General features: G+C 51.3%; 1 protein-coding gene across 3 annotated transcripts in view; it reads right to left on the bottom strand.

Annotated features, from left to right (window-relative positions):
- FAM178B (family with sequence similarity 178 member B) overlaps nt 1-12,734 on the bottom strand; it is a 118,591-nt gene that overhangs the window by 94,526 nt on the left and 11,331 nt on the right. For all 3 annotated transcript variants that reach the window (XM_017339843.4, XM_017339829.4, XM_008253681.5), the window contains exons 2-5: nt 8,057-8,125; nt 7,440-7,864; nt 5,322-5,383; nt 2,335-2,442 (exon numbers count right to left, since the gene is read on the bottom strand). In XM_017339843.4, coding sequence (XP_017195332.4) covers nt 2,335-2,442; nt 5,322-5,383; nt 7,440-7,864; nt 8,057-8,102 — 641 coding nt within the window. In that variant the 5' untranslated portion in view covers nt 8,103-8,125. The remainder of the gene's footprint in view (nt 1-2,334; nt 2,443-5,321; nt 5,384-7,439; nt 7,865-8,056; nt 8,126-12,734) is intronic.

Here is a 12,734-nt window from a genome sequence, read left to right as displayed (position 1 = left end):
ATACCCTGATCCCACTTCCGCCTCCAGTCACTCCCCATTTTTCTCTTCTCCCCTGTCCTCCCATGAACCTATTCGCAGCAGCCCACCTGAGCTGCTCTGGTCAAGGCCACCGTGATCTCGACTTTTTATTTCTTTATTATTGTCTTTTTAATTTGCAAGGCAGAGAGACAGATGGGGGAGACAGAGCAAGAGAGTGAGCAAACTTTCATTTGCTAGTTCACTCCCCAAATGGTGGTGGTAGGGGAAGGCGTCCCTGAAGCCAGGAGCTGGGAACTCAGTTCAGGTTTCCCCTGTGGGTGACAGTAACCCGAATACTTGCGAGGATCTGCGTTGTCAGATTTCCAGGAGCTGGAGCCGGGAATCAAACCCAGGTACTCTGATGTGGGATGCCAGTGTCATAACTGCTAGGCTAGCTGACCGCCCTGATCTCCGTGGTTTCTGACCCTCCAGCTGCCCAGCGCTCTGCTCTCTGGTTTTCCTCTGCTTCCTCTTCAAATGCCATGGCCCTGCACCCCGGAACCCCTCCTCTTCTCTGTTGTGGCTCCTCAAGTGACCTCATTGTTTCACAGCTTTGTCATTTATACACAGGGACTCCCAGGCTCACCTTGTTGCAGGCCAGATGCCAACCCTGAAAGACTGAGTGACAGAGGGAGAGAAGTGGGTGGGGGGGAGGATGAGGGAGGGAGAGAGAGAATCCTCCATCCTCTGGTTCACTCCTCAAATGTGTCAGGAAGTCAGAAACCAGCCTATGTGTGTGAAAAGAGCCTAAGGAAACCGCCATCTACAGCAGCTCTGCAAATGCATTTCAAAGTCCTGCCCAGACCCTGAGAACCTGCCAGGTGGTCCCCCTTCCCCCACGGAAAACTCCCTGGCCTGATACACACCCTAGAGGAGCCCCTTGGCCCAGCACCAGCAAGACTCCCCCGTCTGATAACAAACTTGGGAAGGAATTTCCTAATTTACACTCAACAAACCCTTTGTCCTGGAGAAGGGGGAGGGGGTAAAGAGACTCCCTTAAAAACCAGGAGTCTAAACAAAGATGGCGCTCTCCTCTCTGCTCTCTGCTGAGCCGTCCGCAAGGCCTGCAGCCCTATTCTCTCCATTTAACTATGTAACCCTGCTTTCCCCAGTCTGAGTGACTGGGCGCTCTCTCTCCCTCTCTCCGTCCCTTCCATTCTGACGGATGCCCTGTCCCCAGTAAAACCTTGTTACTTTGCTCTCTGTCTCATGCCTGAATTCTTTCTTGCATGAAGACAAGGACCCCATGACTTCTCTCTGGGGACACAAGTACTTAGGTCCCTGCGCCCACGTGGGAGACCTGGATGAAGCTCCTGGCTCCTGGCTCCTGGCTTCAGCCTCGCCCAGCCAGGATGTTATGGCCATTTGGGGAGTGAACCAGTGGATGAACAATCTCTCTGTCTCTCCCTCTCTCTAACCCTGTTTTTCAACTAAACCTTAAAAAAGGAAAGAAGGAAGGAAGGGAGGAATGGAGGAAGAGAGGAAGAAAAGAAAGACAGACCCTTATCCCCAATGTGATGGCATTACTTTCAGGTGGGGCCTTTGAGAGGTGACTAGATCAGGAGGGTGGTGCCCACATGAGTGGGATTAGTGGGATTATAAAAGAAACCCAGAGAGTTCTCCAATTCCTTCCTGCCGCTTGAAGACTTAACAAAAAGTCAACAGTGTGCAGCCTGGAGGTGGGCTCTCCCCGGAGCTCACCCTCGCTGGCTGACACCCTGATCTCAGACTGCCAGCCTCCTGAACAGTGAGAGAGGTTTTAGTGGTGCATCAGCCTGCCTGGTCCGTGGCGCTGTAATAACAGGCTGAAAGGACCGAGACAGATGGAAAACGTACCCTGAAGGTAGATTCAATTGTGGTCCCCGGGCATCGCCGCGTCTCCGCGGAGCAGATCAATCCAGCCCTCCTACCAGCCAATGGCCCAATTAAATCAGGGCCGGCAGAGCCCCAGATGACAGCACTCCAAGAGCTACCTTATTCTTCCCAGACAGGGGAGGATGAAAATGTCACGTGCCTGTAATTTTCCCTTAAAAGGCAGTTTTCTGCTAGACTGTGGGTTTGTGTATTTCCCCAAGAGATCCGGGCAGATAATTGGGGCAGAGCAGGTTGTTTTATGATCTCTGTGTTCTCAAAGGCCCACACTAGACTGTGATGCACAGTGGGTGCTGGCTATTTCCTGAACGGATGAATGGATGTGGCAGCCTTAGTCCTCACGAGCGGTACGCAGATGGCTGCAGAAAACTGTCCAGAGCCAAGGGTGGGTTGGCATTTAAGCCCCTGACCTCCAGAGGTGACTGCCTAGCCCCTGGGCCTCACCTGTGCTCGGGTGTGAGTGACACTTGATCTTCATTGAGATCCAAGGAGTCAAGGTCCAGACAGCTCTGCAGGAGCAGCTGCTCTCGCTCCTGTTCCAGGGCCTGTTCCCTGCGGGGAGGAGACAGCCAAAGCCAGTGTCAGTGCTGCCCCGGGCGTCCAGCCTTATCTCTGGACTTCAGCTCCCCCACACCCCGCCCTCCCAGAAACATGACCAGGCCTAGGGACCAGAAGGCTGTGCAGCTCTGGCCGCCCTGCACCAAGGCTCTCCAGTTTGGGTTTGGGGGTGGCGGGTGCATTGCGTGAACAGTGCTGCCTCGGGTGAGCAGAAAGGCCTGAAGGAAGGCGTTTTAGCGCAAGTGTGTGCTTATCTGCGCACCTTGTTCTGGCATTCGAATGCTAACATACACCTAGGCCTGGGCCTGGTTCTTCTGCTCTCCCTGGGTCCCAGCTGCACGACGGGGGGAGTCCAGGGCCCTTGGCTCCTGGGTGTCTCTGACTCCTGGCCTGACTCTGCCGCCACAAAGGGCAGCCCTCCAGCCCCTGCTCATTCCTGGTCTCTCCCTACCTTTTACCCTTAGGCCTTTGGTTTTCTCCTACCAGCTGGGTACCTCACCTCCCTTTTCAAACAGCATCCACCGAGGCCCTGTGCACCCACCATTGTCTTGCCAGAGCCCTGACCTCCTGACCCACAAACCCAGAGAGGAGACCAATGCACCCTTCAGCCTTCCTGTCCCGGTTCCCACAAGCTGTTGAGGGAGCCTGGGAGCTTCCCCAGCCCCTGTGCACCCCTCCAGGTGCTCACCCTGGCTGTGCCTTCAGGACCTCAGCTCCCAGATACCTCCCCTCCAGCCCAGGAGCTCCACTCCTAACTGTATGACTTCCAGCAGAGAGTGAGCAGGCTCAGATACCGCGTCCAATTCTGCATCCCTCTTCCACACACAGGCTCCAGCATCCCGCCACCCTGCCAACAGCCCCAGGAACAGCCCCATCCCTCTCCTCCCAGGGACCTCCTGGGTATGGGCCCCTTCCCAGCCCCACTTCAGTGCTGTTACCCTCTCACCCCTCCTGTCCGATTCTGCAAAGGCAGTGGTGTGCCTTTTCTTAAACATGTGGGAAAGCATGGCTGCTTAAAGCTCTCATATCTGGCCTGCTGTCCTGACTCACAGCACTGAGCTTTCTCATCCTGGGCGGCCAGGAGCAGCGGCAGGTCCTGACCCAGCCATCTTTACAGGAGCCGTCACCCTCCCCACCAGGAAAACACCGTATCCTGCAACGCTCAAGGACAAGCATATCTCTGGGAAGCGAGCTCCACTATTCTGGGCCCCTCGTGGCAACCTCACAGCATGGCAAAGACCGGAATCATTGTGTTGCATTTCCAGATGGCCAGGGGCTGCCCCTTCAGCTGCATACCGTATCCCTTGCCTGAAGAGGGGCCCACACACAGTGCTTGAGACTGAACGTTTGCAGTTGCACGCTGAAGTCCTAGCCCTCAGTGTAGCTGCACTTGGAGTAGGAAGGTGATTAAGGTTAAGTGAGGTCACAGGGTGTGGGCCCTGATCTGATAGCATCAGCGTCCTTATAAAACGAGACTCCAGAGGACGCAGCAAGAAGGCAGCCGACTGCTGGCTGCTGTTTCTCTCCACCAGGACCTGAATGGGCCAGAACCTTCATCTTGGACTTCCAGTCTCTAGAGCTGTGACAAATAACTATTGTGTCAGCCCAGAGTGTGTGGTGTTCTGAGCTAAGACAGAGCAAGCACCTCCCAAGGCCAGGTGCACTGGCCAGGAGTGACGGCTTTCCTCCTGCTTGCTTTCCTCCAACATTTTCAAGTATCTACAGCCCAGGGATGCACACAGACACAGTCCCTTTCCTTATCTACAATCTAGATGGGAGAGAATATACTCAGGTACAGGAGCTGAACAGCAAAAGTCTTGGGCTACACGGCCCAGAGGAGCTGCATGGAGGAGATGAGATGACTCTGGGGTGGGCAGAGGGCCAGGGATGGACAAAGGCAGAAATCAACTAATTGGCCCACACATATGTTTACCTCTCTCCTGTGGGCAAGAGCATGGGGCTGGGCAACCCTGGAAGAAAGACGAGTGAGCATCTGTCCTGGCAGGTGCAGTGAGGCGGGAACCAAAGTGCTCCACTGCAGCCCTGTGCCCTCCCTACCTTAACTTCGGCACATGTCACATCCCCAGGAGAATGACCCAGACACACAAGCAGCTGCCCCCAGACACGTCACAGGGCCAGGTGTCTACTGTGTACCACAGGAATCTGGTGCTGTCACCCAACACAGCCCCTTGATGCAAGTCGGCCCCATCGCCAGGTGTCTTAACTGCACAGAGCAACAGCTACTCTTTCACCACCGCCTGCGCCTCCCTGAGGGATTGCCAATGCTGATCACACAGGGCTTCCGCCCTCGGCGCTGCCTTTCGAAGCTGCTATGGGCAGAGAGGAGTTAACTAGAAGCTCCTTTAGAAACCGACTCCTACATGCTGTGCTGTTCTAGCAGGGAGAGGCAGGTGTGAAACAGATAAAGTGCTGGTGGAAAAGGAACAAAGCCCGCTCCAGTGCGTGGTCAGGACCAGGCACCGGAAGTGCTGGAAGTCTCTCCTCCATCCAGCATAACACTCACGGCCATGGTCAAGTCGTATACCTTGGCCCCAAAGCTGCCTGCTTTTCCATTTCCCTCTAACAGAACACCCCCAAACTGGCATGAATTGGGCAGAACGGTACCTAGGTGGAGAGAGGAACCTAGGTGGAATGAGGGCTTCCTACGTGGTGGGGGTCTGGGAGCCTTCTGCCTTGGAGATGCCACCCTTGGACCTGGCTACCAGCCCATGTGGTTATTCATCAGATGACACGGGCACGCTGGGCGTGGGTGGGGGAGGCTGCTTTATTCCGGCAGGAGTTCACTGGGAGTCCTGAAATCGCTGCCATACCCACAGGAGTGAGTGCCATGATGGGTCTTCTCCCACACTCACCTCTTCTCCTGCAGCAGGTAATCCAAGCTGTTGATATACTTCTCTGAGCCCCCAGGGGTGAGCTAGAGACAGGACACGAGAATGGGAAAGAAATAAGATGGGGAGGGAGGGGAAGGAAAATAATTAGTTTAAATTCTTTTTAAAAAATATTTTTGAAGTCTTCATTCTTTTTAAAATTAATAAAGCAATTAATTTGAGAGGTAGATAGAAACACAGAGGGCTCTCTCGCTTGCTGGTTTATTCTCCTAATACCCATAATGGCCAGGGCTGGGACAGGACAAAGCAGGGAGCCAGGAACTCAATCCAGGTTACCCATGTGGACGGCAGAGACTCAGCTAACCTGAGCCATTACCTGCCGTCTCCCGGGCATGCATTAGCAGGAAGCTGGAATCAGGAGTGGAGCTAGGATTCGAATCCAGGCACTCTGATAAAGGGTGCAGTACGGGATGTGGGCGTTTTAACCTGAGTTTTAACTGCTAGGTCAACTGCCTGCCCTTATTTTACTTTTTCTGAATAGGCAATACACTCTCACAATTAAAAAATCAAAACCACAAATGTATACAATAAAACCTCTTCATCTCCCTCCCCAGACCCTTCCTTGGGTGCCTTTAGAAATAGACAAGCAAACAGTAACATATCATAGATCCTTCTCCAACACAAACAATAGCATACTCTACACACTATCCTGCACTTTGCTCTGCTCAATTAACAACACAATAATGAGGCCAGCATTGTGGCACAGTGGGTTAAGCTGCCGCCCGCAATACCAGCATCCCCTAGCAGGGCATCAGTTCAAGTCCCGGCTGCTCTGCTTTCGATCCAGCTCCCTGCTAATGCACCTGGAAAGGCCGCAGAGCATGACCCAAGTGCTCAGGCCCCTGCCAAACTCGTGGGAGACCCTGGCTTCAGTCTGGTAGAGATCTAGCAGTTCTGAGCATTTGGGGAGTGAACCAGTGGATGAAAGATCTTTCTCTGTCTCTCCCTTTCTCTGTGTCATTCTGCCTTTCAAATAAAAAAATGAATAGATCTTAAAAAAAAAAGAAAACAATCAACATACGAGTTCTTCAAAGAGTTCATGAAAAACACATACCATGGAAAAACTATGCACAGATTTAAAAAAATCTTTTGTGCCAAAATAAACTTATCTTTTAATTCCATTTCCCATGAACTTTTATTTTTATTTATTTTTATTTGTTTGAGAGGTAGAGTTAAGGACAGAGATAGGTAGAGACAGAGAGAGAAAGAGAGAGAGGTCTTCTATCCACTGGTTCACTTCCCAAATGGTCGCAACAGCCAGAGCTGGGCTGATCCAGAACCAGGAGCCAGGTCTCCCCTGTGGATGCAAGAGTCCAAGGACTTGGGCCATCTTCCACTGCTTTCCTAGGCTGTAGCAGAGAGCTGGATCAGAAAAGGAGCAGCCAGGACATGAACCTATGCCCATATGGGATGCCAGTGCCACAGAGGTTTAACCTACTAAGCCACAGTGCTGGCCCCTCCCACAACCTTCTCACAGTACCCTCATATGTCTTGTGATCCTGTATGACATCAGTGCCAATGTGATTCTGTGTGTGTGTGTGTGTGTGTGTAACATTTGCAGGGTGTTCTGATATATGGCTAGAACATAGTTTCTGTTATTAGTTTCTTAGTGATGAACATTGAGGTTATCAACAACCTCAGTCTATTTCAAACCATAAAAGCCCTATTTGTAGAATAACTGTCCTGGATCTGTCAACCCATCAGTGTCCCCAGTCTAGCTAGCACCAGTTGTTGACTCGCAATTTGAAGTTCATCGCGTAGGGATCCTCATCCACACGCCCAGAGTCAGCCCGAGCCTCTGTGCCAGAACCCAGTGGCACCAAGGCTCCTCCTTGTTCTGGGGCCATGATCCCAACTTGAGCCATGCGAGCCTTGAGGCGTCCCACGCAGCAGTGACATCAAATTTGGTCCCAACTCCCACTCATGTTTTAGCAGGGGTCAGAAGCAGAAACAAAGGGGTCTTGGGGTTGTGTCCTCAGCCTGAAGGCTCTAAGAGCTGAGAGAGCAGCAAAAAAGAGGTAACCTGGGGGCGACTGGGAAGGGGTTGCCAAAGAGGAGGCCAAGGCACGGCTGCTGGCTTACCGGGGTGTGGTCATCCTCCTGTGCTGCCACAGCCGGCTGGCCTGGGCCTGCCACGTCCCAGAACCTCTGCAGTGAGGCTGTGTTCCCCTTCGGGTCCGGGCCCAGGCGATCCTGCTTCACCTCTCTGCCGAGACTCTGCAACTCTCGCGGGCCTGCTGCACCCAGCTGCCTCTGCGCAGCGTCCTCCCTGCCAGCCTGCACCACCTTCGGGTTCAGGAACTCTATGGGTGGTGGGCTCCAGTCGGTGGGGAACATGTCCACGGGCGCCTGCATCTTGAGCTTCTTGGGCCGTGTCGGGGTTGGAGGTGCAGTGGGGCTGCAGAGCCGCCGGGTGCGGCGGAGGAGCCCTTGCTGCAAGGTGTGGTCCAGGACACCCCGCTTCAGGCTGGGTAACAGGATGGGCGTGTTGGTGGCTGCCCGGATCCCTGTGGACAGGACAGAGTGCGTGATGCCCCTGCCCGCCTGTCACCATCCCAGACCTGGAGCCACGCTGGGTGAAGAGAGGAACAACCTGGTGAGGGAGCAACTTGGGACTGCTGTGGGCGGGAAGCGTGGCAAATCCCTCAGCCCCGGGTTTGTGGTTATGAGCGGGCTCTATACGGCGGAGGGACACTCACCTTTGTTCTGAGGCAGGGCTGCCACAGTCTTCTGGGACCTGGCCATTTGTGCACTGTGGGCCGTCTGTGCTGGAAGGAAAAGTAAAGGAGTAAAGGTTCTGAACCCCCACACTTCCCAGGGAGGAGGGCCTGGGCCTGCAGGTGCCCTGGAGGGATTCCTGGTCCACTCCCAGGACCAAGCATCCTGGTACCACAAGGTCATGTTGCTGAGGCAAAGACAGCATCCTCTGACATCTTACTTCAGATGTGATGGGCAAGTGTAAGAACAGCAGCATGTACACAACCCTAGATAAGACCCAAACTAGCACAACTCGGCAGAGACACTGAGTTATGAGACGATGACCTGCTTGCATGCCCTCTATGGCTGTTTGCTCACAAGGGCTGGGGCAGGGCTGCCTGGTCCTGCCATTTCTCAAGTACTAGCAGATCTGCATGTGGTAGGAAGGCATCGATGCATTTCTGCTGAAGGAATGAGTGATACAGAGACCTCAAGGGGCTGGCGTTGTGGCAAAGCAGGTTAAGCTGCTGCCTGCAAAGCCTGTATCCCACGTGGGTGCCAGTTTGTGTCCTGGCTGCTCCACTTCCAATCCAGCATCTTGCTAATGGCCTGTGAAGGCCCAAGTGCTTGGATCCTTTCCATCCATGTGGGAAACTTGGATGGAGCTCCTGATTCCTGGTTTTGGCCTGGCCCAGCCATAGCCACTGTAGCCATTTGGGGAGTGAGCCACTGGATGGACTTTATCTCTCTGTCTCTGTCTCTCTGTCTCTCTCCCTGTCACTTCCACTCTTTCAAATAAAATAAATACATCTTTAAAAAAAGAGAGACTCAAGGCTGGTCCAACAAGCCTCCTCAAGTTTATGGGGCTGCCCGTGCCCAGTCATGTACACAGACATCCCCCACTGATAAGGCCCTGGTTCAGATAAACTGCAACACAGACGAAAGCTTAATACTGAAAGAAAGGCTAGAGTTTCACCAACCAGGGCCAGCACTGCTGCACAGCAAGTTCGGCTGCTTCTTGCGACACCTGCACCCCATATCAGAGGGCCAGTTCCAAGTCCTGGCTACTTCGGACATATTTTTTTTTTGTAAGGATTTCTTTTTTTTTTTAATTGTTAAATTATTTTTATTTAGTTGAAAGACAGAGTTACACAGAGAGAGGGATATCCAGAGAGAGAGATTTTCCATCTGCTGGTTCACTCCCCAGATTGGTACAACAGCTGCGGCTGGGCCAGGCCAGGCCGAAGCCAGAAGCCAGGAGCTTCGTCCAGGTCACCCACATGGGTGCAGGAGCCCAAACACTTGGCCCATCTTCTGCTGCTTTCTTAGGCGTATCAGCAGGGAGCTGGATTGGAAGTGGAGCAGCCAGGACTAGAACCAGTGGCCATATGGGATGCTGGTGTTCTAGGCAGCCGTTTAATCTGCTACTCCACCACGCTGGCCCCTACTCTGCACTTCTGATCCAGCTTCCTGCTGGTGTGCCTGGGAGGTAACAGGATAACGACTCAGGTATTTGGGTTCCTGCCCACACGTGGGAGATCTGGATAGAGCTCCTGGCTCCTGGTTTCAGCCTGGCCCAGCAGCCCTGGCTATTGTGGGCATTTGGAGAGTGAATCAACAGATGAAAAACATCTCTCTAAATCTATCTTTCAAATAAAATAAACAAGTGTTTTAAAGGAAAGTATAATAATCAAAGGAAATGAGTTTGCAAAAACCAGGCACTACTCAATAAGGCCTCAAACTCAAATAAAGTGAAAGAAATTCAAATCAATGTGACTATGATGTATTACTCAGTAATAATGAAATCATGGGGTCAGCACTCTGGCGTAGTTGGTTAAGCCTCTGCCTGTGGTGCCGACATCCCATGTGGTCACTGGGTCAAGCCTTGGCTGCTAAACTTCTGATTCTGCTCTCTGCTAATGCTCCTGGGAAAGCAGCAGAAGATGGTCCAGGTGCTTGGGGCCCTGCACCCATGTGGGAGAGCTGGAAGAAGCTTCTGGCTCCTGGCTTGGGATCAGTCCAGCGCTGGCTGTTGTGGACATTTGAGGAGTGAACCAACATATGGAAGACCGTTCCCTCGCTCTCTCTCTCTCTCTCTCTCTGTAACTCTGCCTCTCAAATAGATAAATATTTTTTAAAAATCATAAAAATTAAGAATTTATAACAACAAGTATTGACAAAGTGGTAAGAAAATATATCACTACTAGCACCTGCAACAGTTATTCTATTTAGAGGGAACCTAGCTCTATATGATAACTGCAGGGACAGCTGTTTGGCCTAGCAGTTAGGAGGCCCGTGTACCATTCCAAGGTGTCTGAGTTTGATTCCCAGATCCCAGTTCCAGCTTCCTGCTGATGCAGACCTTGGGAGGCAGTGCTAAGGGCTCCAGTGACTGGGCCTCTGACACCCACGTGGGAGACCTGGATTGAACTGAGCTCCTGGCTCTGGCCTCAGACTTCGGAGGCATTTGGGGAGTGAACTGACAGAAGGGAGTTCTTCCTGTCTGTCTCTGTCTCTTGAATAAAAAATAATAGTGATGATAAAACACAGCAGCTTTAGTTGCTGCTGGGTGCCCACACGCCTAGTTCAAGCCCTGGTTCCTCTGCTTCTGATCCAGTTTCCTGCCAATGCACATCTGGGAAGCAGCAGATGTTGGCTCAAGTACTGGAGTCTCTGCCACCCATATGAGAAACTCAGATGGAGTTCTGGGCTCTTGACTTATCCTGGCTCAGCCCCAGCTCCTTTTTTTTTTTTTTTTTAAGATTTTATTTATTTATTTGACAGGTAGAGTTACAGACAGTGAGAGAGACAAAGAGAAAGGTCTTCCTTCTGTTGGTTCACCCCCTAAATGGCAGTAACAGCTGGAGCTGTGCCGATCCGAAGCCAGGAGCCGGGTACTTCCTCCTGGTCTCCCATGCGGGTGCAGGGCCCAAGCACTTGGGCCATCCTCCACTGCCTTCCCAGGCCACAGCAGAGAGCTGGGCTGGAAGAGGAGCAACCAGGACTAGAACCCGGTGACCATATGGGATGCTGGCGCCACAGACCAAGTGAGCCACAGCGCCGACCCCTCAGCCTCAGCTCCTGCACGCATTTGGGGAGTGAAACAATGGATGAGATCTCTCTCTCTCTCTCTCTCTCTCCCCACCCCCGTCTTCCTTCCTCTCTCTTTCTCTCTTTCAAATAAAATGAACATAATTTAAAAGGGGGGGGGGACCCTGCTAAAATGTACATTCAAAGGAGTAACATCAACAAAAATCTGGCGCAGGGACCCTCAAAAGTCTGTTGTTCCACAAATGCAGACATCAAGCTGGCAAAGCTGTCAGAACTGAGGGCTGGCACCGTGGTGTAGCGGGTAAAGCTGCTGCCTGCAGTGCCAGCACCCTGTATGGGCGCCGGTTTGAGTCCTAGCTGCTTTACTTCGGATTCAGCTCTCTGCTAATGTGCTTGGGAAAGCAGTAGAAGACGGCCCAAGTGCTCCTGGCTCTTGGCTTCAGACTGGCCCAGCTCTGGTTATTGTGACCATCTGGGGAATGAACCAGCAGATGGAAGATATTTCTCTCTCTCTCTGTAACTCTGCCTTTCAGATAAATAAATAAATATGTTTGCAAATTACTATGAGATAAAAGACACTATATTAATGCAGACACTACATTAATGTAATTAATATACATTAATAATGTATGTTAATGTCATTTAACTGTAACTTTATCAAGAAGTTATTAAAATTATGTTGGCCAAAGGATACAAATTTCAGTTAGGAGGAATAAGTTCAAGAGATCTATTATTATACAACACAACGATTCCAGTTAATAATAACAAACAGTATTCTTGAAAATTGTTAAGGCTGGATTTGAAGTGTTCTCACCAGAAACTAGTAAGTATGTGAAGTGACACATGTTCATTAGCTCAATTTAGCCATACCATGACATATACATGTTTTAAACAACATTGTATACACTATAAAGTATACAATATTTGCTTATCAATTTGAAGCACAACTGATTACTTTATAAAAGAAGCTATAACAATTATAAATATACATGCACCTAAAAACAGAATCCCAGACCATATGAAGTAACTGACAGAACTGAAATAGACAGCTATAAATAAGCTGCAGGCTTTCTATGCTGCTTTTGATCATCAAACAACCACACAGAAAAGCAAAAGAAAACAGATTGACACAACACTGTGATCAGATATGAACAGAACACCTCCGACAGCAGAACAGTCGCACACCCTTCTCAAGCCCGTATGGACTGCTCTTCAGGGTGGGTTATACGGTGTACCACAAAACAGCTCTCAGTCAATTCAGAGAGGCTTGAATCATACCAAGTACCTTCTGACCACCACAGAAACCTCTAGGTGCAAAAGCTGGGAGAACTGTTAACTAATATAAACAAAAAAACCTGTACCCAAATATCTACAGTAGCATTATTCTTTTCTTTTCTTTTCTTTTTTTTTTTTTTTTTTTTTTTGACAGGCAGAGTGGACAGTGAGAGAGAGAGAGAGAGACAGAGAGAAAGGTCTTCCTTTGCCGTTGGTTCACCCTCCAATGGCCGCCGCGGCCGGCACACCGCGCTGATCCGATGGCAGGACTTGGTCTCCCATGGGGTGCAGGGCCCAAGCACTTGGGCCATCCTCCACTGCACTCCCGGGCCATAGCAGAGAGCTGGCCTGGAA

The sequence above is a fragment of the Oryctolagus cuniculus genome, chromosome 2 (assembly GCF_051225735.1).
Source record: "Oryctolagus cuniculus isolate XC-2025 breed Fujian yellow rabbit chromosome 2, ASM5122573v1, whole genome shotgun sequence".
Taxonomy (NCBI): domain Eukaryota; kingdom Metazoa; phylum Chordata; class Mammalia; order Lagomorpha; family Leporidae; genus Oryctolagus; species Oryctolagus cuniculus.
Note: the sequence above shows the minus strand (reverse complement) of the source record. Positions and strands in the feature narration are given on the sequence as shown.